General features: G+C 41.0%; 1 protein-coding gene across 2 annotated transcripts; it reads left to right on the top strand.

Moving 5' to 3' along the window:
* The first annotated feature begins 3449 nt into the window (after positions 1 to 3449).
* YBX1 (Y-box binding protein 1) lies at positions 3450 to 23970 on the top strand. 2 transcript variants are annotated; one of them, XM_072974641.1, is made up of 8 exons: positions 3450 to 3766; positions 4445 to 4508; positions 14875 to 14908; positions 17616 to 17705; positions 18007 to 18309; positions 18595 to 18677; positions 22339 to 22604; positions 23581 to 23970. In XM_072974641.1, exons 1-7 carry the CDS (start codon positions 3601 to 3603, stop codon positions 22571 to 22573), a joined length of 975 nt encoding a protein of 324 aa, XP_072830742.1. In that variant the 5' UTR covers positions 3450 to 3600; the 3' UTR covers positions 22574 to 22604; positions 23581 to 23970. The 2 variants fall into 2 exon arrangements, with proteins under 2 accessions (XP_072830742.1, XP_072830741.1); XM_072974640.1 differs by lacking the exon at positions 17616 to 17705 and having other exon boundaries at positions 3468 to 3766; positions 23581 to 23774.
* The last annotated feature ends 1707 nt before the right edge of the window (positions 23971 to 25677 follow it).

The raw sequence follows: 25677 nt of genomic DNA, 5'->3' as shown, positions 1-25677 counted from the left end.
GCCATTCTGTGTAATTCAGTTACATTTGGCAACCTGCATTCCATGCCGCTGTCTTGGGCCCTAGAGCTGAAGAAACAAGGAAGATGTAGCCCATGCTTGTCACAGGGGATAGGTACCGTTTGGATTCAGTGTGGTGAGTGTTAAGAGTGTGAGTCCTTATAAGGGTAAGAAATTCAGTTTGAGGGGCTTTGTTTTTGTTTTTGTTTTTCTTACTGCTATCTCCGGCATCTGTAAGAGGTAAGCATCTCGTACCCAGTTGTGTGAGTGACAGTGGTATGTGTAAGATGCTATGCGAGCGGAGTGGCGAGACTGGGGGTGAGACCAAGGGGCAACATTTGAGGTAAGTATTGACAGATTGGTTGGAATTAGCCAGGGGATAGGGTGGGGAGGGCTTTCCAGGGAAAAGGAACTATGTTCTTGGGCCAGAGTCTTTTAGCGATGGAGGTGAGGTGAGAGTTGTTTTGCAGAGAAGATTCTTGGAATGAACGCCCTTGCCTTTCATATCACTTAAAGGTAGACACTGGATTAGTTTGAGCACATTGGGCTCTCTGGGTGGCAGGGGGACTCGCAGAACTGTGGAGTGGAGAGCTCTCACCTTGGAACAGGAGATGAATTTTGACATGAACTGTTGATCCTCCAGTGCTTAGGTACCATCTCTGCAGTGGTAAGAGAGGTGGCTACAAGGAAACTAGGTTCTTAAACCACTCATCTTCATGCTCATTGAGCATGAAGAGAGAGCTTAGTGAAGTAATTGGATGAGTAAGTAATGATACTTTTAAGTAACATTTTTAAAGACAAATGTTACAGAAATTGTATTTCTGCTTGAGAAGCCATCCCTTCAAACCAGTTACATAGGGAAGGTTGCTCGCTTATTTGGAATTGCTGCTGCCTTTATTCCGTGTGTCTTTGTAACTCCACTTTGGGAGAAAGCTCTCAAGCCTATAGGACACACTTTTAAATGTCCTGAGTGTTGGCCAAATTGCCTTTAAGGAAACATCTTTTTAACAGTCAAGTCACCTGGAGCTGACAAAGATGAATAGCAGCTCTAGGATTTATCTACTTCTCTCCACACATTGTTGCTGCAAGCCTTTTTCACGTGGATTACTGGCGCTGTGGCCAGTACCTTCTTTTCCAGTCCATTTTCTATACCATATCTGATTCATTAAACACATTTATTGAGATGCTGTGTGTCAAGGACTATGCTAGATGCCTCAGGAACTCATAGTTGGCGGGGAAGATTTAATGAGTGCAATCCAGTGTGTTAGGGGAGGAGGGTCTCCTAACCTAGTATCATATGAGGCAAGACCTAGAGGATGAAGAGTTAAGCAGGTAAGGAAGAAGAAGGAGAAAGGAAGGATGCTGTACATAGAGGGAATAGCATGGGATAACCCAAAGGAAGCAACCGCTAAAAATCACCTGGAACATAGGACAGGAATGTGAAAGAAGAGTGGGAGGTAAACTTACAGGAGTCATGCCAAGTTCTGCCAACCACACAGAGGCATCTGCCAACTACACCTACGGGCGGTGTAGTCAGTCACTGAAAGATTTTAAGTAAGACAGTGTCATGGTCCAACAGATGTTTTCAAAAGAACACTGTGGATATTATGGTGGGGAGTATTAGAGTAAGAAAGAGGTAGAGACACTGGCTAGGAGGCCACAACAGTGCTCTAAGCCAGGGGCCGGCAGGCCAGCTCTCCCTGTTTTTCAGTGTCTCATGAGCTAAGGAAAAGAGTGGTGTTTAAATAGTTGAAAATCAAAGAATATTTTGTGACATGTAAAAATTACATGAAATTCAAATTTCAGTGTCCATAAATTATGTTTTTTTGGAACACAAGATTCACTTGTTTGTCTATGGCTACTTTCAGGCTCTAAAGTTGAGTAGTTGAGACAGAATCATCTGGCCTGCAAGACGTAAAACATTTACTGTCTGGCCCTTATAGACAAAATGTGCCTACTCCTGCCCTAAGCAATAGATGGTGATGGACTACACTAGAGTAGCAGCAGTAGGAATGAAGACACACTGGATTGCAATTAGAGATTTTTTAGGACGTTTCAAGGAGGTGGAATTGACAGACCTAGATGATACTGATGGGGTGAGGACTACTGCACTAGCCTCTTAGATGGTTTTCCTACTTCCATTTTTGTCACTCTACAACCCATTCTGTACTCCCTAGCCATTTAAAAAAAAATTCATGCCACTCCCTATTTACAGTCCCTTTTTACTATTGCCCTTAGGTCAAGTTTCAAATAAATATTCCAAGTTTGACCTTGATTACCTCTACAACCCAGTGTCTTCAGCCTAGTCTTATTGCATTTCCTCCAGACCCCATCGCTTCTTGTCTCTAGGCCTTTGCAGGTTGAGTGCCTGGAGTCTGCATTCCACCTTATTCCCATTGCCACTCCCAGAATGCTTTGTGCATTTGAAGCGGCGGAGTGTTTGGAGTATTGGATGTTTAAATTCCTGCCTTCACCACCTAGACTGAATTTAAGAAAGCAGCAACTGACTAGTCCATCCAGCCGATAGGAGACGCTTAATAAAGAACGAAGGTGGAGGACTTCAGCTACACCATGTGGCAGCCTTAATTATAAATCGTTTGTGAAACATGGGTAGTAATCCCTTTTTCACATGGCTATTGTAAGAAATGCAAGAAAAATGCCTAGCCTCCTCAATAAACGTGAGTTTAAATTAAATCTGATCTGTGGCCAATACAAAAAGACGTGAATACTTAAAAAGGCAGTCCCCCTATGCCTGGTATGATAGATCGGAAGGCAGGTCCCCACGGAGTACACCCCCGCCCTCCGCCCTCAATATGCCGAGCAGGGGCTGCCGGAGAGCTTGCGTGGACCCTCCAAGGTGACTGCTCTGGCGAAAACGGACGCTCTTTGAATGCATACGTTTAAGTCTGTTCCAGAAACCCTCGGCTGTGCCGCGAGTACACAACCATTGTAGAAAAGACGACTCTATCCGCAGTAATGGTCTGAGGTCACAAGGACCTCATATTTGGAGAAGGGAGGGAGGCCTTCTCTCCACATGAAATTAAGGTGTCATCGGGCCCCGTTCCAAGCCCCCGGGTCAGGCCGGGTAATCCTCGCTCAGCCGTCCGATCGTGCCTTTCCTTCGGCCAGGACACAGCTCCGGACGTTGGGCCCGCCCGCCAGGGCAGCCGCCTCGTGAAAGTCACGTTCCCTCTGCCCGTCCTCTCGGGGACTCTATGGTTCTCGTGGTGACTCTACTCTAATTCTAGTTCCGGTCTCTATGGCGGCGGCGGAGGCAGGAACGGTTGTAGGTCGGCCGAATTAGCCGCCTACGGGCCAATGAGAGTGGAGGAGTGATAGTCTTTTAGCCAACAGAAGCCAGGAATTGGGGTCAGGTGGCGAGATTGACAGCACTACTGGCCAGTGAACAATGTCGAGGGCGGGTCTATCGCAAGGCTTATCCCGCCCGTCCCGCCATTCTCGCTAGTTCGATCGGTAGCGGGAGCGGAGAGCGGACCCCAGAGAGCCCTGAGCAGCCCCACCGCCGCCGCCGGCCTAGTTACCATCACACCCCGGGAGGAGCCGCAGCTGCCGCAGCCGGCCCCAGTCACCATCACCGCAACCATGAGCAGCGAGGCCGAGACCCAGCAGCCGCCCGCCGCCCCCCCCGCCGCCCCCGCCCTCAGCGCTGCCGACACCAAGCCCGGCACGACGGGCAGCGGCGCAGGGAGCGGCGGCCCGGGCGGCCTTACATCGGCGGCGCCTGCCGGCGGGGACAAGAAGGTCATCGGTGAGGGCCGGACGGGCCTGGGGGTGGGGCGGGAGGGAACCCTGGCGGGGGAACCGTTACCCGAAGCGGGGCGAGCCGGCGGGCGCGCGGCCGGGTGGTACCGACTCGGCGGCGCGCTGCCGCCCCTCCCCCAGGCACCCCCACTCGCGCCCTCGCGGACGCCGGCCCGCCCGGTCTGCGTGCCCGGTAGAGGCGCGCGCGCGCGCGCTGCCTCCCGCGCCCCCTGCGGACCCCGCGCGGCCGCGCGCCCCTCCCCCTGGGCGGCCGCGCGTCGCCGACCGCGTGTGCAGCGGGGTCCCTCCCCTCCGCTCCCGCCCGCCGTTGTTCCGTCCCCCACCCGCTCCCTTCCGCGTGTACCCTGAGGGCGCGGCGCGCCGCCTACGCAGGCCGTAGTGGGCCGGGCCGCTTCCCCCTCCTCACGTGCTCGCCGCCGCGCCGGCCCGCGGTCCCCGCGCACACCGGCTCGGGCCCGCGCCCCGGTCCTGCCCGTGGGCCTCCGCCGCGGGCTCACCCACGTGGACCGCGCCGCCGGCCGGCGGGCCGCGGAGAGAAAGGCTGTCAGGTGGCCGCCGCCGCCGCTGGGGAGCGCGTGAGCGACCGGATGCTGAAGCGTGGCGGGTTTTAAAAAGGATGTCTGGTAATCTTGGGGTTTTTTGTTTTTTTTTCCTTCCTCTCCAGCAACGAAGGTTTTGGGAACAGTAAAATGGTTCAATGTAAGAAACGGATATGGCTTCATCAACAGGTGAGCTGACCGCCGCTGAAGCCTTGTCCTACCTCTTGCATGCTCTTCCCCGTCTGTAGGCTTTGTGGGCTCGGAGTTGTTGGAGAGTGTGTGAGTTGCCACCTCTGGTGTATTGTTGGTGGGGTTTTGTTTTCCTTGTGACTGAATGGATCTAGAGATTGTCCTTGTTTTGCAGCTAAATGTTCACGGTACAAAGCGACTTAAGAGGCAAGCGGAGTGAGTGGGACGTCTTTAGCAGTTAGGGCAAAATGAGAAAACTAAGATCTGGCATAATTCTTTTAGGCTCAGGCCCACCGCATTTTTATCCTTGTTATCCTTTTATACGTTATTGAAATTCGTGTTTGAAAATGTGACCCACTAATTATTATATAGATTATTTACGACTTAACCTTTAGAGGTAACGTGATTTGGCGATGCAACTGTATGAGGTCTTGTCATCTTGACTGAAGTTATGTTGCCTTTGTTTATTGTTCCATTATATGCTGTCTCATGCCTCTGATAAATTTCATATCAGGACTGTTTTGACAGTTTTTATGTACTCATGCTGTAACATCTGGAAGAAAGTGGCCCTTTGCCTTGTTCAATTTTTATTTCTTACTGCCCTCAAGTCGTACCTATTGAAGCTTTGGTTGTAGCTTATTAGAGTGGCCTTAATCCACAGTAAGGTGGTTCTTCGTATTTGAAGGCCTAGCTCCAAACTGCATCCTTAGGATTAATCCTTAGCACTGTTCGCGGCAACAGTGCCGGCCCGGGCAGTTTACTCCGGACTTGCTCCTCGTGGTCCCCCTTGTCGGCGGGCATCATTTCCAAGATGGCTGCCAGGGCTGGTGCAGCCACAGGGTGCAGAGCACGGTGCCCGCCACAGCAGTGTTGGCCTTACAGGAGGATAACAGTCATCTCGGTGTTCTCTTCCTTACATCGTTTCTTTAGAACGTTTTAAATAACGAGATGTTTAAAAGAACTTGAGTGAGAAGTAATACCAAATGTGTCTGAAATGGGCACTACTGGAGGAAACCCGGTGGGCAAGAGCAAGCTTAAAGACACATAAATGGGTGGTGAAAAACCGTTTGTTAACCATAAAGTATTGTGGAAACGCTCAGAGCAAAAGAGGTTGTAAGCATTTGATGGTCTGTTTTCCATGTTTGCAGTTGTGGGGAAACATTTTGTTTCTTCTAAAATCTTGGAATTTTCCTTGGAATTTTCTTACACTGTCTTTGTGACAGGCCAAGGCCACATTTTTCATCAGTATTTTTGATAATGGGTTACTAGTGAAGAAGGAAGGGAATTCTTTGATGCTTTTATTTGATGGATCACTTTTTAGGTTAGTATTTCCATCTTACTCTGATTGTCATTACTGGCCTAACCCTTAATTTAAACCAATGGTTTTTGAATTGAAGTGTTTCTACTTGGAAGAGTAACACTTTTCCTGAGTTCTTCCCTCCCAGCTTGGATTTATTGGATCTTAGGTACATTTTTAAAGAGAATTCCAGGTGATATGGCTTGTGGGCCTTATCTTAAAAAACATTGTTTTTTAACTCTTGACCCAAAGTAATAACCCAAGGGTATTGCTGGTGTGCGCATTAGAAGGGACTGTAATATTTAGTCCTTTAAACGGTTAGATTGTAGTTTGTGTGTGCTTTAAAAATTGTCACATGTGCCTTCTGTTTTGCTGTATTTGTTAAATGGACATAGATTGTGATATTTTTGAAGTGAACAATTGATACCCAAGATAAAAGTTATTCACATGTTCTAAATTTTTATTCTGTGAGATTCCATTCCTTTAAAGTATCTATGTTGATTAGCAATCAACTCACTTGGTCATCCTACAGGGCAAGTTAAATGTCAGTTAGCTTTTGATGGTCCTTTGGACTGTCTCAACCTCAGTTTTTATCAAATTAACTGGTTCATATGTTTTATATCTCTGAACTGGTCATTTCAGTGATTCTGAGACTTTGGAACAAGACATTGTAAAATCAAACTGCAGTTAAGTCTAGGAGAGGTTTGCCTTGCTTAAGGGAAAATGTATGTGTTAAAGAACTATATAGTTCTGGAAGCTGGCAGTTCAGGGCTGGAGGCATCTGGCTCTCCTCTGAGAGGGGAAAGTGTGTGTCACATGACACACATGTGCTATTTCTCTGTAAAGGAGAGGATCCAGTGTTGGGGGTGACTGGTGTGACTCTTAATTTTAACCTTGGAATTCTGTGAATTATATATGCTAGGTTCTTAAGGCTTTTGTAATTAAAAAATATTTTAAATGCAAACTTTTCCTTTAAAGAAACGGATTTTCATTGTAAAGATTTCAATCTAAATTATTGCCTATGATTCTTATAGCCCTACTAGAATTATTTTTAAAGGGTTTTTTTTTCCTTGATGGTTTTATTGTATAAAAGGTGCTAAATAAGTGTAGAGCTTTTAAAATTTTGTCTTCATGTGTTAGGCTGTGTAGTCTAGGAATTCATTGTTCTTTTGTGTGCTTTGTCTACAAAAGATAATTGGATTATGTGACTAGTGGCGTTTATTAACCCCCCCCAAAATTACTTTTCATTTTATGATGAAAAACTTCACTCAGCTATTGAAGGTATCATTAGAAGGATGCCATGGGTTCAGTGGTTTCAGGGTTTCTCTGCTTTTGAATCTAGAAACCCAAATTATCTGTTTCTTCTAGCTGTTGAGGATTAATCCATGCTCATCAAACTCAAAGAAAATTGGCATGAATCAGTAACAATTTATTTTTCAATGGGGCATACATCTTTTATAGTGACCAGAATAGAAATAGTTTTCTATTATCCAGAGTGCTTACAATGCTAAATTAATCACTCTAAATTGGGGGTAGGCAAGGAATTTGGCGCAAAGAGTATCAAGTAGAGAAGCCACTACGAACTGGTGACGTGCCTTATTCAGAGTATCAGCTTTTTTTTAAAAAGCTGCATTTTAGCTTTGGGGCCTTTTGTCTTGTGTAAATAAAAATCAGCTGGCCATGAGTGTTATTACCACCTGTAAATGGGGCATGCATTCTCTATTTACCACAGTCAGGCTTAGTTTTCTCCTGTTGTTGACTTATGTTTTTGCCTGGCCTCTGCCTGTGCGTTTGAGTTTATTACTTATTACCCATAGTCTAGGATGAAGTATAATAAACTAAGCCAGGGAAAGGCTTAGCTGTCCCTCTTCACAAAAATACTTAGTCATGGCTGTCAGGTTCGGTCTCCCTTTGGAGGGGGAACCTCCCTATTGGGGATTCCATGTGTATATAACTGCAGAGGGTGACTTACTTCATAATAGTGGTCATAAAAGAGCTAATGTTAAGTATTTTTGCCCAGCACTGTTAAATGCTTTAAATGAACTAATTCGTTTAATCCTCAAAACCTTTGGTATAGGTAATATTGCCAGCCACAGAGATGTTGAGTAAACTTTCCCAGAAAGTGTAGCTAGTAAGTGGCAGAACTAGGATTTGAGCTCAGTTTTCAGACTCTGGAGTTTGTGCGCACTGACTGCTGTTGTGCTGTCTCTGAAAACAGACTCTACTCTTCACTTGGGTTGTGTCCACATGCTTACAGATGGCGGAAGAGGGGTGGGGTGTCCTTGGCCATTGAAAGACTCTTAAGTGATCTCTAGCATGTCACTAGAGCTCCCATATGCTACTACAGTTCCGCAGATTTGAAAAGCTTTTTACTTTTTACTGCCTGTTTTATGTGGTTAGGGACTGTTATAATACAGTTTTAGTTTATCATGTTTTTAAAAATTAAAGGACTTGCTTTGTATCGAATATTGGGAGGCAATTAGGGAACTAAGGAGAGAATATTAGACCTTTATCTTTAAACTCTTTTTTCTATTTTTATATGGCCTGTGAGCCAAGAATGGGTTTTGCCTTTTTAAAGTGTTAAAAAAAAATACACAACTCTGTGTGACCCTGCAAACCCAAAATACTATCTGGTTCTTAATTTTAAAAGTTTGTAGACCTGTGGAAAGAGATTGCCATGTCTCTTGGGCTGTTAAAGTCAAACTGATCTTAACCTGATCACAGAGATCTATCTCTTGGCCCAAGAGCCAAGAAATCATAGGTAGTCTTTAACATAAATGAGTAAATGCTGTGGCACTTAGGGAAGGTTCGAAGATTTGGTTGTGTGCTAAGGATGGGGGGTGGAAGAGGGTAGGTGGGAGAGGCATAAAAAGATACTTGAGCAGTCCCCATGTCTAACAAGTCATTGGCAGTCTTTTAATGAGCACTGTATTTTGTCTGGTTTCTTCAGAACTGGAATTCTTAAGGCAATGGCTTGTATACAGGACACTAGGATTAATTCATGTGCTAGTTGTTAGCCATGGATCTTGTGTTGGCCAGAAGTCATCCCTGTTCACCAAGTCACTGACAATTAAAATTTTTCATCTTGGAATCTAGTATAGTGAACTAGTTTGTTCACCTTCTGTTTCCCTGATACTGGGGCTGTAATTGTTGATTTACGTACTCTCCAGTCTCAGCCTTTGGAAGCATCTACGATCTAACTCACTACAGGCAGAATGGTAGAAAATAGTGTGAAATGGGAGTGTCTGCTGGGTGTGAGGAGCATTTAATAGAACAAGTAAAGTAAGTGGAGTTTGTGATCTTTCCAGCCATCCGTGGGACTCGAAAATTGATGTCTGGATGCTTCGGGTTATGGGGCATATAGATGCTAAATCTTGGAGTTTGTTTTTGTAACTATAGGATTATAAATTGATGCAGTTGGGCAAGTTAAACCGTTAATGCCTTGGTGTGGTAACCTTAAGATAAGAGCTTAAGAGCATTTAGTTATGGATAGATAAGCATATATGGTAGGTCTCATTTAAGGCAGTGCGATGGATTGGCAGAAATTTGAGGATATCTTAGCTCTTTTTGAATCTGGATAGATTCAGTAATATAAGCTACATGCTAGTTTAATTATGCCACATTACGAACTTTGAAGAGGCTTCCATTTTCTTTAAATTCCAGCAGGATTCCTTTTTCTTTGGCATTCTCTTAAAACTGTATCTCCTTTTTCTTCAGCCTCTTGCTAGCTGTGTGATTTTTTTTTTCCCTTTGAAATCACTACTGCGCCATTTGCTAAATATAAGGTGGAATGACACTGTTGGGATATTGTAGATCTGTGCTGTCCAATACAGTAGTAGACAATTTGGCTATTGAGCATCTGAGAAACTGAATTTTGATTTGCATTTTAAAACTGATACTCAGTTTAGTGCTTGTTTTGAACAGCTTTAGTATATGAATCTGCTTTTTCCGAGGTATAAAATGCAGGTCAGATTATAAAGACTTAGTATGAAAAAAGGAATGTAAAATTACTTTATATTTTGTGTTAATCATTTATATTGAAATGATTAAATCAGTTTTTACTGGTTTTTGCTTTTTGTTATGGCTCTACAAATAAGGCATCTTGCCTAGAATCATGTAGTTAGTAATGCGGTGGCCAGGATCCCAGCCTTGGCTCTAGTGGTTCTAGTAAGGAGCTCTTAACCATTGTGTTCTATATACCGCCTTGCCCCCTCTCCCTTCCTCCCTCTCTGATCACTATGATATAGTGATGATTAGTATGATATACATATTATAACACGCAGAAAACCGTATTTGGTAATTTAGCTACTGCATTGGATTGAATGGTGATGGTCACTGGAATCTTTGAGGATAAGCCATGTCTTATTTTTATTTCTGGTTCTTAGCAGAGTGCCCAGCTAGCCAGCACAAGTAAATGAGGCCTTTGGATGATGAGCCCAGTGGGTTGTAGATTAGAGGAAGAACCAGTAAGATGGAATAATATGAATGAACAGATTTAGGAAAAGTAAAAAATGTCAGTAATTACATTTTAATTTGAAAAACTGACTAATATTAAGTGAGTAGTAGGCACTCAATAAATATTTAAAAGTTGAGCACCTACCTTGTTCCTACAGCATGTTGGGTGCTAGACAAAGAATGACCTTCTCTGTCCTCAATGACTTGCCTCTAGTGGATAGGAGCTCATAAACTAGTCTGCCTTGTCTAGAACCTTCCACCCTTGGGAAAGTGGTAAAGGCAGAAATGTCCCTCTTCCGTTCTCAGGATATACTACAAAAAGTAATGGGCAGGACTGGTGATGTCTCCATTCTCTCCTCATTACTAAATAGCTAAAGGTTAAAAGGTGCTTCTTGAGTCATTTTGATCATCTTATTTTAATTGCTCCTTTTCCCCTCTTCAGTAAGATCTCTAGCAGCCATGCATGCATTTTTATCTGGTTGTGAACAAAGAATGGTTTTCATATTTTTTTAAAGTGGTAGAGGAGGACATGTAGCAGACCCCTGGTCTAATTACATGGAATAACTTTGTGTACTGCAGGTGAGGGTGTAGGGATGTTTGTTCATTGTGGTTATCCTCTCCAGAAATTGAAGAAACCATATGCTGTAATCTACTTCTAAAGCTGAAATGTAAAGATTTCCAAACTGGTCCTTTTGAATTCTCAACATGATAAAGACTAGGGCCTGTGGAGTCAAATTCTACCACTGTAAGCAGCTGACTGCCACATAGTTCTCATTTGTAGAATGGAGGTTAATAATAATAGCACCTACCTCAGGATGGTGAGGATCAGTATGATATAGTTAAAGCACTTGGCACAATATCTGGAATGTAAGACCTCAGCAGTATAAGCTGCTGTGTGTCTAGTTAAGTTTTTCCCTTTTATTGTGGGTGAAGAATATCCAATGGGGGGGGCAGCTTTCCAAGGTTACACAGCTGTTAATAGTAGAATGAGGACTAAAAATTGAGTTTCCTCTTGGCAGTGCCTTGAACTTCTGAGTAGTCATTTAACAAGTTGTTGGAACCAGATCAATTTAATGCATCCATAATGTACTTTTCTATCTTGGCAAAAACTGTATTTTGATCTGTCAAATTTCTCTCAAATCTGCATACACTTTGGCCATGATATATTCTCTTATAGGCTTGCTTAGTGTCAACAGAATAAAAGTATTATGTTGTCTGGCATGACATCTTTAGTGAACATGTTGGTTTCCACATAGCTATGTACCCACAAAATATGTCCCTAAGCTGTTTCCCAGGAGGTGACATTACCTTGTGTGTATTGTCCATCTTGCACTATTTTTAAGTCCTGGCTAGAGAAGTAGTTTTGGTGAATTTCCTAATATTCCTTTTACAGCCCTGAAGTAAAATTCATGAATAACTGCTTTTATTTCTTTTTATTGCTGTGTGTAATGTTTCTGAGTCTGTAAATACCTATTTGCAACTACATTAGAAGGAGTGGTGTATTGGCTACCCGGATACACAGGCACCATTATCATCAGTAATGAAAAAATCCGTCTCGTGGAAGTTGCATTGTTAGTAAATTTAATGCATATTAAAACTGTAAATACTATATTTAAAACTCAATAAATTTACTTACGTGAAAGTTCAGTAAGATACCAATATCCTTTACCTAGTCACCCAGCAAGCCTTACCCCCATTAATGGAAGCAGTGCCCCCTGTTTTTGGAACAACCTTAGAACATTAGGGCTTGAAATTCAATCACGTTGGAGTTGAAAACTAATTAGTGGTGGCTACGGAACTGTTTGTGATGCATGTGGACATATTTGACAGATGGACATTGTGACCAACTGTGAATTCCTAGGTGTTCCTAATGTTCAGCTAGTTTAATAAGGTCATGTTTCACTCACATGCATTAGAGACCTTTTTTGGTTTTCCTGGGCTTGTGTGTGTTTTATCCTGTTTCCATAAGTTAGATGACCTTATGTTATGATAATCCAAGCTATATAGATTCTTTAGTCCATACATTGCTCCATGGATCTGCTAGGAGACAGTAAACCAGTCAGTCTAGTTCATTGTAACCTTTGTTCTTATTGTCATTAAACACTAGAACTACTGAGCCCTTTCTCAACTCTGACCTACTGACAGAATGAATATAGGGTGGGGCTAAGTCACTAAAGGTCTAGAAATCTGTCCTCCAGTGGTTCTTTTTGTTCATAGTATCATCACCTTAACCCCAATCTCCAAGCTAAAAGCTCGAATCATTCTTCACTGCCCCCTCACTTCTAACATCCATTTATCCACAAAGTTTTTTCCATATTAACACAAGAAAGATATCTCAGATACCTTCTCTAATACTCAGCCCCTTAGTCCAGGCCTCCATCAGTCCTGGTCTGTTCATGAAAGCTTTTATAACTAACTGGGCTCCTCTTGGCTTCAAACTTTCCATAATACCAGCCACTTTTAAACATATAATAATTTATCATGTCACATGCCCTCTACTTAAAAGCCTTTGCTGACTTCTCTGCCTACATGATGGTTTAACCTATATTCATCCTCCCACACAGCCACAGCTATATTCTCCAGCCAGTCTGAACTCGGCTTGCGTTGAATTTGCTGGTTGCTGATTTTACCCGTGTCCATGACCTCTCTTACTTAGAACATCTTTCCCATTTTTCAGTAAACTTCTTTAAGACTTAGGGCAAATGCCTTCTTTAACAACTGCTTTTAAAATCCTGAAGCAAGTATTTCAGCCCTGTTTGTTCAGCAACAGACTAATGATTGACGTGAAATGGTATCTTAGATGAAATGAAAGGAGATTGTGTGCTAGTAGAAAGTTTCAGTCTTCACCTCCTTAATGCTTGCCCTGTGGATGTTGTTGATATTGGTGGTGTTCATATTTGTACTTAATTGGATCTTGTCTTTTTTTTAATACAATTTATAAAGGTTACTTTACATTTATAGTTATTATGCAATATTGGCTGTATTCCCCATACTGTGCAATACATCCTGAGCCTATCTTACACCCAGTAGTTGGTACCTCCCACTCTCCCATCTCTATATTGCCCTTCCCCCCACTGGTAGCCGCTAGTTCTCTTTATCTGTGAGTCTGTTTCTTTTTGGTTATATTCACTAAGTTGTTGTACTTTTTGGATTATACATATAAGTGATATACAGTATTTGTCTTTCTCTGTCTGACTTAATTCACTTAGCATATCACACTCCAGGTTCATCCATGTTGCCTCACAGGGCAAAATTTCATTCTTTTTTGTGGTTCGGTAACATTCCATTGTATGTATATGTACTATATACACTCCTCATCTTTATCCATTCATCTGTTGATGGACACTTAGGTTGCTTTCATATCTTGATGGTTGTAAATAATGCTGCTATGAATATTGGGGTGTATGTATCTTTTTGAATCAGTGTTTTTTTTCCCCTGATGTACACCCACAAGTGGAATTGCTGGGTCATATGGTAGTTCTATTTTTAGCTTTTTGAGAAACCTCCATACTGCTTTCCACAGTGGCTGTACCAGTTTATATTCCCACTAACAGTGTACAAGGGTTCCCTTTTCTCCACATCATCTCCAACATTTATTATTTGTGTTCCTTTTGGTGACAAGTGTGTGGTGATAGCTCATTGTGGTTTTGATTTGCATTTCCCTGGTAATTAGTAATGTTGAGTAACTTTTTTTGTTCTTTTAAGTATCATCTCATATGCCTGTTGGCCATCTGCATTTCCTGTTTGGGAAAATGTTTATTCAGTACTTCTGCCCATTTTTTAATCAGGTTGTTTGGGTTGTTTTGATGTTGAGTTTTATGAGCTATTTATGTATGTTGGAATTTTTTTTTATAATCAATTTTTAAGGGCAGTTTTAGGTTCATGGCAAATGAACCTAAGATTGAGTAGAAAATGTTCAGTTTACCCGCTGGCCTGCACATTGCACCCATGACTTACTGTACTGCACAAAAATGATACATTTATTACAATTGATAAATCTCCGGTGACACATCATGATCACTCCAAAGTCCATAGTTTACATTTAGGGCTCACTCCTGGTGGTGTACATACTATAGGGGTTTTTAGTGCTCTTTCTTGTGATCCTCAAGGAAAGTTGGGGATTGGAAATGGTGAAGAGGAAATGATTGAGGTTGAAGTGACAAAGAAAGAAGACTAGTAGTTAATGTAATATGTTGTTTCTACTTAAGTTGGTGAGCATGCTCTAGAGGTAATTACGAATGGGTTTTGCTGAAACCTTGTTATGTATGTGTAGTAGTAGGATGAGGAGTGACAGAATATATGTTGCTAGTCATTTCTATCCTTTTAATAGCTTAGTAGATTAAGCTTTGATTTCTTAGACTTTTTTTATCCTTCTGCAGGTACGTGGTGAGGCAGTTGTTAGCAACTGCTTAGTCTTCAAAGCACAAATCATGGTGGCTTACTGGTTTTGTTTTTGTTTTCATTTCTTAATTTCCTCCTCATGGCTGGTTGGCAGTCAGAAAGTCTCCAAAAATGAGGGGGAAATGCACAAAGGATGAAGCATATTCTTAATCTTTGGCAGCATGAAATAAATGTTCCATTTCCTGACTTCTTCAACTTGGTTCTGTCTTGCAGGAATGACACCAAGGAAGATGTATTTGTACACCAGGTGAGTGCTTGTGTGGGTGTTTACACTTCTGGCTCAAGGCTTGAGAAGAAAAGGGTGAATGTCTTCTCAGCTGTTGTTCCTTGCAGAAAGGTTATTAAGTCCAACCAACCAACAGTTTAGTTCTCACAGGAAGAGTGGTAGCACAGCTTAAATGTCTACACTGAAACATTGTGTTGTCAGTTCACTTAATTAAAATCGGTGTTTCAGATTGGTATTTTGTTAATAGTGTAGCTTTATAAAATGTTGAATCTACTTATTACACTAGATTTTCAAACCTAATTTCAAGTGAACTGAGAATCTCCATCTAAACCTGAACTAATAATGTTGCTGTAAATACACAGAAACTTTGACAAGATGTTTTGAAATGCTATTAGGTTTACCTCTGTGGTAAGGACAAATCATAATAATCATGAGGAAATAGGACAAGGCTGCAAAACATTGATTTGAAAATGAATGCTAGAAAACTGACAAAGATAATACAGGCCCTTCTGTTTGTTTATTCTAAAGCACCTTGAATGAGTAAGATATGTTTTTATCTTTGGAGAAAGCTGACCAGCTTGTGAAATTTAGAAATCCTCTCTAGTTTAAGTTTAAGTGAAAAAGGCAATGTGTCGAAGTTGGTAATTACTTATTAAATAATTTTTAGATTGGCTTCAGTGTTTTGAGAGGAAAAAACTAACCGAGGATAGGTGCTACATGGCTGAACTTTGTCAAGTGCAACTTAAGGAAAATATTTTGGAAAATGTTTGAACATTAAAGAATTTATTGTTAAAGTAAGCGGCTGCCAAATGAATGCTAATATCTCAACCTTAAGTATGTCATAGGCTCTGTTGGACTTAATTTTTCCTCACAGGTTTGCAATGGATGGGAAACATGTTTATATATGTGTACTTAAGTGCTCTGCAGTTTTTTCACTAAGCCTTGAAATATTGTCAGCTTGTATTGAAAATCTAAGAACTTTTCAGCCACTTTTTAATACTGTAATGTAGACATCAAAAGACAAAAGCAGTTTCCGTGTTCACATCTTTATTCAGGCAAGTGTGAGCTTGGCTGACAGCGCACTTCTAGGAAGGGATGTCTTAGCTTGGTGCTTTGTAGCTCTTGGAAGTGTCCTATACAGCATTCAATGGCAATCAAGGGGGAAGCCAAATCAGTTTCTAAGTATGTCCAAAACCCTGTCCAGCAATGACAACAGGGTCAGATATAAGTATGGAAACACTTAAATTCTAAACATAAATACAGGACTACTTGGGCAAAATGTTATATTAAAATGAGTGTTTGTTTTGTAAAATTGAATACCAGTGCTTAACCTGTTCCTTGCTTCCTTTCTGCACGTTCAAAGGAATTTGCAGACTTAGGAACAAGAGACCACAAGGCTTGCCAGACTCGCTGCTTGTCAGCAACACTAAAGGGTTTGGGGAGATTGGGGAGGGCACTGAAGATGCTGACCAAAATGAGAGTTTGGGGGTTTTAATTACCCATACTTCTGCTATCCCTTTTGACTGCAGGTAATTGAGAGTTATATGAAAGGTATGAAAACTTTGTGACAGTTTAGATGACAGATGAGATCAATTATTTGGCTGAATACCTGTCACCCATTTTTTCCAACCCACAAAGTGTCACCAATATGCTTTCCTCTTTATTTTGGAAGTGGTTTCAACATTCAGTTGTTTCTTAGAACTTTGGCTGCTCAGGTCTTGGTGGTTTATCAAGGAGACTGCAGTTCTGGGCAACTTAGCTTAATTGGCTTCAGATTTGTTGGTTGTCCTGCCTCCTCTGGAATGGAAATGCATGAGTGATCCTGTAATAGATACTGCTGTGATGTAGTAGAATGAACATGGGATTTGGAGTCCCAAGACCTGGATTTAGAAAAGTCTACACTGCCACTTATTAGCTCTGTGACCTTGGGCAAGTCAACTAACTTTTTAAAGCCTGTTTTATTATCTGTAAAAGAGAAATAATAATACTTCACATCATCTGTCATAATGAGATTGAATGGGTAATGTGTGAAAATACTGTGGAAGTATTATGAACACTGAGGTGTTACTCTTCCCCTTTTATTTGTTGTAGCAGTCTGTAGAACAAGTAACAATGTGTGAGATACACTGTATTCTGGGGAGGTAATAACCAATTGTCCCAGGCAGTCAGAATATAAGAAGTGGCATAGTTAATACATGTGAATTGCATTTCCATTGAAATATAACCACAGACAGGTTGGAAGGGATTTTGGTTGACATTTGTAATTTGAGTTTGATATAGTAATACAGGGACAAAGTTGGTTTGGTCAGCTTTGAAGCATGCAAAACTAAACTCGCCTGTCATCTAAACTGGCCCTGTGTGGGGCTAGCTTCTACTATTAAGTGCAGTCTTTGGGGATAGATGGATATCCTCATTTTGTTCAAAGCTACATATAATGCTTTTGCAAAGAGCATTTTAAAATATATATATATATATAGTTGTGTCTATCTTGAGTGTTAAATTACTTGTTTTAGTTTGGAAAATGGTGGTAAAATGCTGGGGCCTTGTAAGATTGGAGTATTTTGGTTGAGGTTGGGGGTAGCATTGGTCCCTGTTATTGACGGTTTGGTCTTAAAGCTAATTTTAAGTGTATATCCAAGCTAAAATAATGTTGACTCTGGTACATTTTAAATGAAAAAAGCACATTATTCTCCCCTGTTAATCTGTTTTTGGAATGTGATATTACTAGACTGCCATAAAGAAGAATAACCCCAGGAAGTACCTTCGCAGTGTAGGAGATGGAGAGACTGTGGAGTTTGATGTTGTTGAAGGAGAAAAGGTGAGGATGCTTTTTGTGTAAAGGTTTGACTTTAGTATGGAAATATTTTGGAGATCTCATCCATTAGGATGGTGGCTCTAATGTGTATGGATTGGGTCAGGTGACCACATGAACACAGGTGCATCAAGCCTAACGTGCTGGCTGCAGTTAGAGGGCTATCTCTTCAGAACAGTTAGGAACTAATAATGTTTAATCATTTCTATGCACCCCTGACCACGTAGACCCTTTTTTATTTGCTTTGTGTAAATTTTGTTGTGTGCTTAATTTTGTTGTCACTATAAATGTATGATGGCTTTTGTAGGGTGCGGAGGCAGCAAATGTTACAGGCCCTGGTGGAGTTCCAGTGCAAGGCAGTAAATACGCAGCAGACCGTAACCATTATAGACGCTATCCACGTCGCAGGGGTCCTCCACGCAATTACCAGCAGAACTACCAGAATAGTGAGAGTGGGGAAAAGAATGAGGGATCGGAGAGCGCTCCCGAAGGCCAGGCCCAGCAGCGCCGGCCCTACCGCAGGCGGAGGTTCCCACCTTACTACATGCGGAGGCCCTATGGGCGTCGACCACAGTATTCCAACCCTCCTGTGCAGGGAGAAGTGATGGAGGTAAGCTTTACCAAAAGGTAAAGGATCAGTAGAAGTGTTGGATAATTTTTGATAGGACTGCATTTGAAGCATTTTCTGGATATTTCCCCCTATAATAGCTGTTAGTCATACTGGGAAATGCTTTCAGATTCCTAATAAGAACCAAAAAGATTAATAATTCATAGTATAATCACAGTTGCTGGGTAGTTTTATTTATTTTTAACGACTGTATTTAGTGTTTTGTCTAGTTGGGTTTTTACTCTAATCTTACTGATCAAGTTGACTTGATTTCCATTGTTTTCCCAGGGTGCTGACAACCAGGGTGCGGGAGAACAAGGTAGACCAGTGAGGCAGAATATGTATCGGGGTTATAGACCACGATTCCGCAGGTATGGTTTGTATTTAAAAATTTCTCAAGCATGTGTTAGGACTTAGCAGCAGCATTATGCTGCTTCTTTCTGAGTCATTTATCTGTTAACATTTCACTTTGTTTCATCAAATGCATAAGAGGTAAACGTGAAGTTAGTTGTCTTTGAGAATGTATTCTTTGCATCTTCTTTTCTGGCACTGGTTAAAAACAGCTTTATAGATGAGGTCTACTCTGTACAGCTAGTTTTGTTGTTCTCTAATAAGGGTATAGAATTTCAAATTTTCTGTCCTTGAACAGGTAAGCAAATAGTTTAAACTGCATTATATTATAACTTTTAAGACCTGGTTCGTTGGGTGGGATAAAGAGTAAAGGTAAGCATTAGAAGCGTCTGAACTGTACCATATCATAAATGAAGAATCAGCAGTTTACCTCTGAGATGGCCTAATTTTCCATTAATCGCTTCTTAATTTTAGGTGTTTTGTGTGTCACCTCAAACTTGCAAAATGAAATCATTCCACTAGGAATTTACATTTTAGGGAAAAGAAACGCAGTTACAGACTGGTATTACTAAAATTAAACAACTGACCTACCTACTTGGGTTAGAGAATCCTTTTTAACAGAACACACTTAATTGTTACAGTATAGAGTAGTTGGGGAAGAGCTCCATGAGTCAGACATGTTTAGTGCATACATGTAGTATGCTGACTCAGGTAGTGTTCCCAGTCCCACGATGGTAGGACAGACTGGTGTAGCAGGGTCTTTAGAGCATTGAGTCTCCAGATGTGATCCCTAAAACTAATGGATAGTATACTGTTTTAAACCTAGACGTAGATACTTTGTTGAAATAATGCAAACTGTCACAATATCAGTTTTTAAACAGTGATAAATGTTTTTAGAGTTGCTTTAAAATAGACTCATGGCAGTCTGTCCATTTAAGTTCTAAGGGCAGAATTCTTGGCTTACTTTTTGTTAGATGTAGAGCTGCTTAAAACTTCTGCCTAGTTGCACTGGTGTCCTTAAAAACAGCACATGAATTTTTGTTGTTTAATGCTTCCATTTTACCATTTGCCTTTTGGTCTAAGACTTACTGCTCTCTTTTGAATTAATAGATGAATTCAGGAGTGCCTGATGATCGCTGTGGTAGCATATATGCATACATATGTATGTATGTGTCTGCCTTAAAGATTATAATGATTCTGTAAACAAATGTAGGGCTTTCCAAACTATTTAGCTAGAAATTTTTTGTTCAGATGAGTAGTAAATGGGACATACTACCTATGATCCATGGGGTGAAATTCCGATTGGTGTAGGCCCAAGAACAAATTGTCAAGAAATGTCAGAGCAGTATAGCAGGGGTTTTGTTGAAAAGGAGAGAGATGGCAGTTAAGGGAAAAGTGTCATCAAGAAAGGATTTTTGTTTGAGAAATAAGAGCATATTTGTAGGCTGGTAAATGCAGTAAAAGAGGACAGTCAGGAAAGTAACTGCTAGAACTGTCTTCAATAAGGATAGGATTTGGTCCACAAGTAGTGAGTTGACCTTTTGCTAGAAACCATGGGCATTTCATGTGTAAGAAGCCAGAGGAATATATAAAGGAACCAATGTGTTAATGAGGTCAAAGGAGAGGGGTAAGAGATTCAGGGAGTTTAGGATGAAGGTAATGAAATTTCTAGAAGAGAAATAGGGCAAATCAAATAGAGTAGTGATCACAACTTTAAAATGGGTCTGCCTAGCATAGCATGCTTATATTTTCCCAGCAATTTTGAGCAAGCAGGCTCAGATTAGGCAGAACTGAATTTGTTCAGCATTTGGCTACCCAACTGAAGACACTTGAGTTGTCATTGGTTGTAATGATTAATGGCAGACTTAACTTGGGGAAAGAGGGGACAAAAGGATTAAGGAAGAGTGAGGGACAGAATAGGTTGATAGGATCATTGGATTATGGGTCCTAGTGGAAATAAAGAATGGGAGAACAGGACTCCTGGAATAAACCAGGAAGACAAGGAAGAGAGACTTGCTTGAGAGGGACATGCTTGAAGTTGAGAAAACCCACGTCAAACAAGAACTAGATGGGAGGTGTAAAGAATCTTAAAAAGCCCAGGTTATTTGGGACTGTCATAATAACAACAGGAAAAGGATTGTAAGTGGAACATGACCTAACATAAGGTTTTAAAGCTTGGGGTTTTAGAAAGAAACAGGGAGAAGCCACAGTGATGGGGTGGGATAGCTACCAGTTGAAGGTTGTAGGGAAAGAGCTAGAGCAGTTTTGCCAAAGTCAGATTATGAGGAAGGGGAGGGGAGTTGGGAGGGATAGATGGGAGATTGGAGAGGTTAGAGGTGAAAAATGGAATATACAGATCTAAAAAGGAAATTAGACTTTATGATGATCAGTAGGTGTAAATGGCATGATAATAGTTTAGCTATTTCTGGGATGCTGTGACTATAGATAGAGAAGCTGAGAAACCTCACGATTCTGACATAAATCACAAGCAAAAGTTTAATGAAAGTCCTGATACTTTGGATTCCAATATCTTTAATTTCAAGCCATTGAAGATACTGCTGGAATGTAACACTTAAGTTTTTAGTATATTCACAAAATTGTGCAACCATTACCACTGTCTAATTCCAGACATTTTGAATTCCCGCCCCCCCCCATACAATCTGTATTCATTAGCAGTCACTTCTCCATTCCCCACCCACCCCGTCCCTGGCTACCACTAATCTGTTTTCCCTGTTTCTGAATTTGCCTGTTTTAGGCATTTCATATCAATGGGAACATAGTATGGCTTTTTGTGCCTGGTTCTCAATTTGCGTATTTTAAGGTCATCCATGTTGCAGCATGTGTCAGTACTTGATTTATTTTCGTGGCCAAATCAGGTTCCATTGTATGGATATCAGATTTTTTTCTTCATTAATTGATGGGCATTTGGATTGTTTTTACTTTTTTGTTGTGAATGTTAATGCACATAATGGATATTCTTTTGGAAAAAGACCCAGGAATAGAACTGCCGGGTCATACAGTAACTCTTTAACATTTGTTGCCAAATTGTTTTCTAAAGCTGTTGCGCTATTTCATATTCCCACCAGCAATGTATTGAGGGTTACAGTTTTTCCACATTTCCCCGCTGTAGTTATTTTCCAACCTTTTAATTATGACTGTCCTAGTGGGTATGAAGTGGTATCTTGTGGGGTTTTTTTTTTATCTTGCCTTTCCCAGTGACTGATGGTGCTGTGTACTTTTCATTTATATGAAGAGGGTATCTTTGGTTTTGATTTCCTGCCTTTTTAAAGCAGGTGTTCACCTGTAAAGGTTAGTAGCACTTGTTCCTAAACTTGGCTAATGTAAGGCCCATTTTTTAAATGTTTTAAAATGACACCAAAGTGTTGTGCCACTTTTAGTCCTTTCATGGTTAACTTTGGAATAAATTATGCTATGGGTAAAACTTTGGAATAAATTATGCTATGAGTAAAAGTTTGCTGGACTATGAAAACCAGTTTTAAATGTTCGTCTCCCAGTTTACACATCTAAATCCTGTCGCACTCAGTTGGTGAAATGAAAATCAAGTTTGCTCTCTTGACTTCGCTGAATTGCCTGCAGGCCACTTAATAAACAGGACAGATATGTTAACACTGGTGGGTGGATTAAAGATTTTATTGTAAGTTTGCACAACGTTCATTCCAGGGGCCCTCCTCGCCAAAGACAGCCCAGAGAGGATGGCAATGAAGAAGATAAGGAAAATCAAGGAGATGAGACCCAGGGTCAGCAGCCACCTCAACGTCGGTACCGCCGCAACTTCAATTACCGACGCAGACGCCCAGAAAACCCTAAACCACAAGATGGCAAAGAGACAAAAGCAGCCGATCCACCAGCTGAGAATTCGTCCGCTCCCGAGGCTGAGCAGGGCGGGGCTGAGTAAATGCCGGCTTACCATCTCTACCATCATCCGGGTAAGTAAGCCTAGATGGCCTTCCTAAATATTGCATTTTGGTAATGGCAAGAATCAGAGCCATATTTGGCTGATTGACCCTGGGAGGCTTACCTTTACATTATATCTTGAATATTGAAGCCATTTGTCAAATTTTTAAAAAATGAATTCTGTGATTCCATCAGTAAGCTGAGAAAAGTCTTTCTAACCTTACCAAAAGAAGTAATGTTAATTATATTGCATAATTACTTATTTTCAAAAAGAAGTGGGATAGCTGCTAGGATTGATAACCTAGATGATGATGGTGACCACTGTGGTCTCTGGGGAGAGTGGCAACTTTGACATCACCAATTCCAAAATTAAGGGGATTCCTATGCTGTACATCAGAAGTTGGCACGTGTAAACTGGTCATACTCTGTTTTCTTTTTAAAAAGTAAGTAAATAAACATGAGACAGTGATAAAGAATAAAATGGGGGGAAAGTCATGATAAAATGACAAGCATGTGTGGGAAAACAGCTGAAAATGTTTTTGGCAAGAGGAAATTTTTAAAATCAACTTTATCGAGGTACAATTTACGTAAGATAAAATGCTCTCATTTCAAATGTGCGGTTTTAGGATTTTTGGCAAATGTATGTACTTGTGTTGCCATCATTACAATAAAAAGAGAGAACATTTCTGTCCAAAAAATTAAGGAATTCCTTTTTTACTTGATTTTGATAGGCATGTAATTGTCTCTGGCTCTAGAATTACATTTTCAGCCATTTATACTTTTTCCCCCTCTGTACTGTTTTCTGGGTGCAGAAGATCATCCAGAACCTACAATTAACCATTCTTGTCATAGAGCAATGTCTACCCCAATACATCTATTTATCTTAAGACTTATTTATGAGATTTGTCAGTGCCTTCTCTGCTTAGCTAATGTGATCTGGAGCAGTTTGGTGTACTAAAAGAAAATTATGGTGAGTTGTGCAAGATAATTTGTTTGTTTGTTTTACAGTTTAGTCATCCAACAAGAAGAAATGAATATGAAATTCCAGCAATAAGAAATGAACAAAAGATTGAAGCTGAAGACCTTAAGTGCTTGCTTTTTGCCTGTTGACCAGATAACTAGAACTATCTGCATTATCTATGCAGCATGGGGTTTTTATTATTTTTACCTAAAGACGTCTCTTTTTGGTAACGACAAACGTGTTTTTTAAAAAAAAAAAAAGCCTGGTTTTTCTCAATACACCTTTAAAGGTTTTTAAATTGTTTCATATCTGGTCAAGTTGAGATTTTTAAGAACCTCATTTTTAATTTGTAATAAAAGTTTACAGCTTGATTTTTTCAAAAAAAAAAAAGTCAACAAACTGCAAGCACCTGTTAATAAAGGTCTTAAATAATTGTCTTTGTGTATGTTTCTGCCTTGTTTCATTTTAGTTTATAAGTCCTGAGCTGGCTGGCAATAGGACCTAGCTGCAGATAGGTGGTACTTACTGGTGTTTAGTCAGAGAAGTTTTCCTAGTGTGTGCAACCCTTTGTTGAGTGGTATGCCTGTGGGCTCATATTGAACATTAGAAAGTACTTACTGTGATAATCTGGCCATTTACCTTTCCATGAGTTAATTTTTGCTGGAAGGCAGTAGTAGAGGGAAGAGGGCACACTCTAGTAGAGACTCACGGGACTCCAGCCCCGGGAAGCCACTCACTTAGCCCCCAGTGGGAGTGGGCACTAGAGATATGGATGCTTGTGAGAAGGCTGCTCAGGGACACAGAGGTCAGTGATGTCAATTTTGTTTTCAAACACCCTTGTAACCTAAGCGTGTTCTGGCTGTTGTTTTATCATGTCTTGTTATCTAGATGCCCTTTGGCTTCCTTTATGGAATAATCAGTGACTGCTATCCAGAGACTAATTGTGGGTCATTCTGGCCAGCCTGTTGAGGTCCAAGGGGAAAGATGATGGGGATATAGAGTAGGCTAACGTGGCCCATGCAGGAGTCATGCAGTGCTCTGTAAGGCCAGGTGGTAGTGCCTTTTTCTAGAGTGGGCTCGAGTCAACTGAGATTTATTATATTGCACTAATAATTTTAATTCAGGGGGCTGGGAATAAAGTGGGGGAAATATGGTAGTATGCTAGGCTAGTTAGTATCAGTCAACACTTAGAAGCTCCTTTTCTCAATTCAGGACCAACTCTGGTGGTTATGAAAATACTGTTGGCAAGAGTGCAGTGGAACAGACATTTGCACAGTGATGGTGGTATGTCAAATGCAGTGTTTTTTATAGTTGCCTACATTAGGATATATGTGGTGGAAATGATGCCAACAATGCTTAAATATCAAATAATAGAATGATTTTAAAAACCATATCAAGGAGGAAAGTTTTTTTTACTGTTGCCAATGTTGCCAGCAAAACTACATTTTTTCATATGTATTTGTCTTGTGTTGCCCAGCAGTTTATGAATCTCTTCACTGTATGTAAGGATTAGATAGCCTCTGAGTTGCTAAGGCAACAGGAGAGTGCATTCTTTCAGCTAGTCTGCAGGTTTAGAACCTGGTCCACAATTCAGATGCACCAGCCTGAGACTTCGGGTAAGTCAGTACCGTCTCCTGGAGGAGAGGGTGGAAGGAACGCTTTTCAGCAATGGCAGTGATTTCCTTTCTGGCTCTTCGTTCTTGACACTCAGCCTTGAGCCTGGTTCTCTAGCTGTAACAGTTAATGAATACCTTATGTTCCTTTATAAGACCTGTGTGGCTGGGACAGAGTGAGTACAGAGAATGGTAAGAAATCTTTGAGTGCTGTATCAAATCAGGCATGTCATCTGTTCCCTGTGGTTAAAATTTATTTTGTATAATAGAAATGATACACTTTGTGGTGGCATCAAGGAGAGGTCTGTAACATCTAAGTCTCTGGGAAGAAGCAAAACTATTGACATGGAAGTAGAGTGGGAGTTTTCATGTTCATGAATGTTGAGAACAATATCAGTTCTTTATTCAAATTCAGTTCAGTAAAAGTTTCAAAAGGAATTTTTTGGTGGGCCTCAGAAAAATGAAGAAAGGTTGGAGGTTTGGGGAGGGGTAAAAATGTAAGATTGTGGTCTTGGAGAATGAATACCAAAG

The sequence above is a fragment of the Vicugna pacos genome, chromosome 13 (genome assembly GCF_048564905.1).
Source record: "Vicugna pacos chromosome 13, VicPac4, whole genome shotgun sequence".
NCBI lineage: Eukaryota > Metazoa > Chordata > Mammalia > Artiodactyla > Camelidae > Vicugna > Vicugna pacos.
The sequence above is the reverse complement of the archived record's forward strand: the minus strand, read 5'-3'. Positions and strand labels throughout refer to the sequence as shown.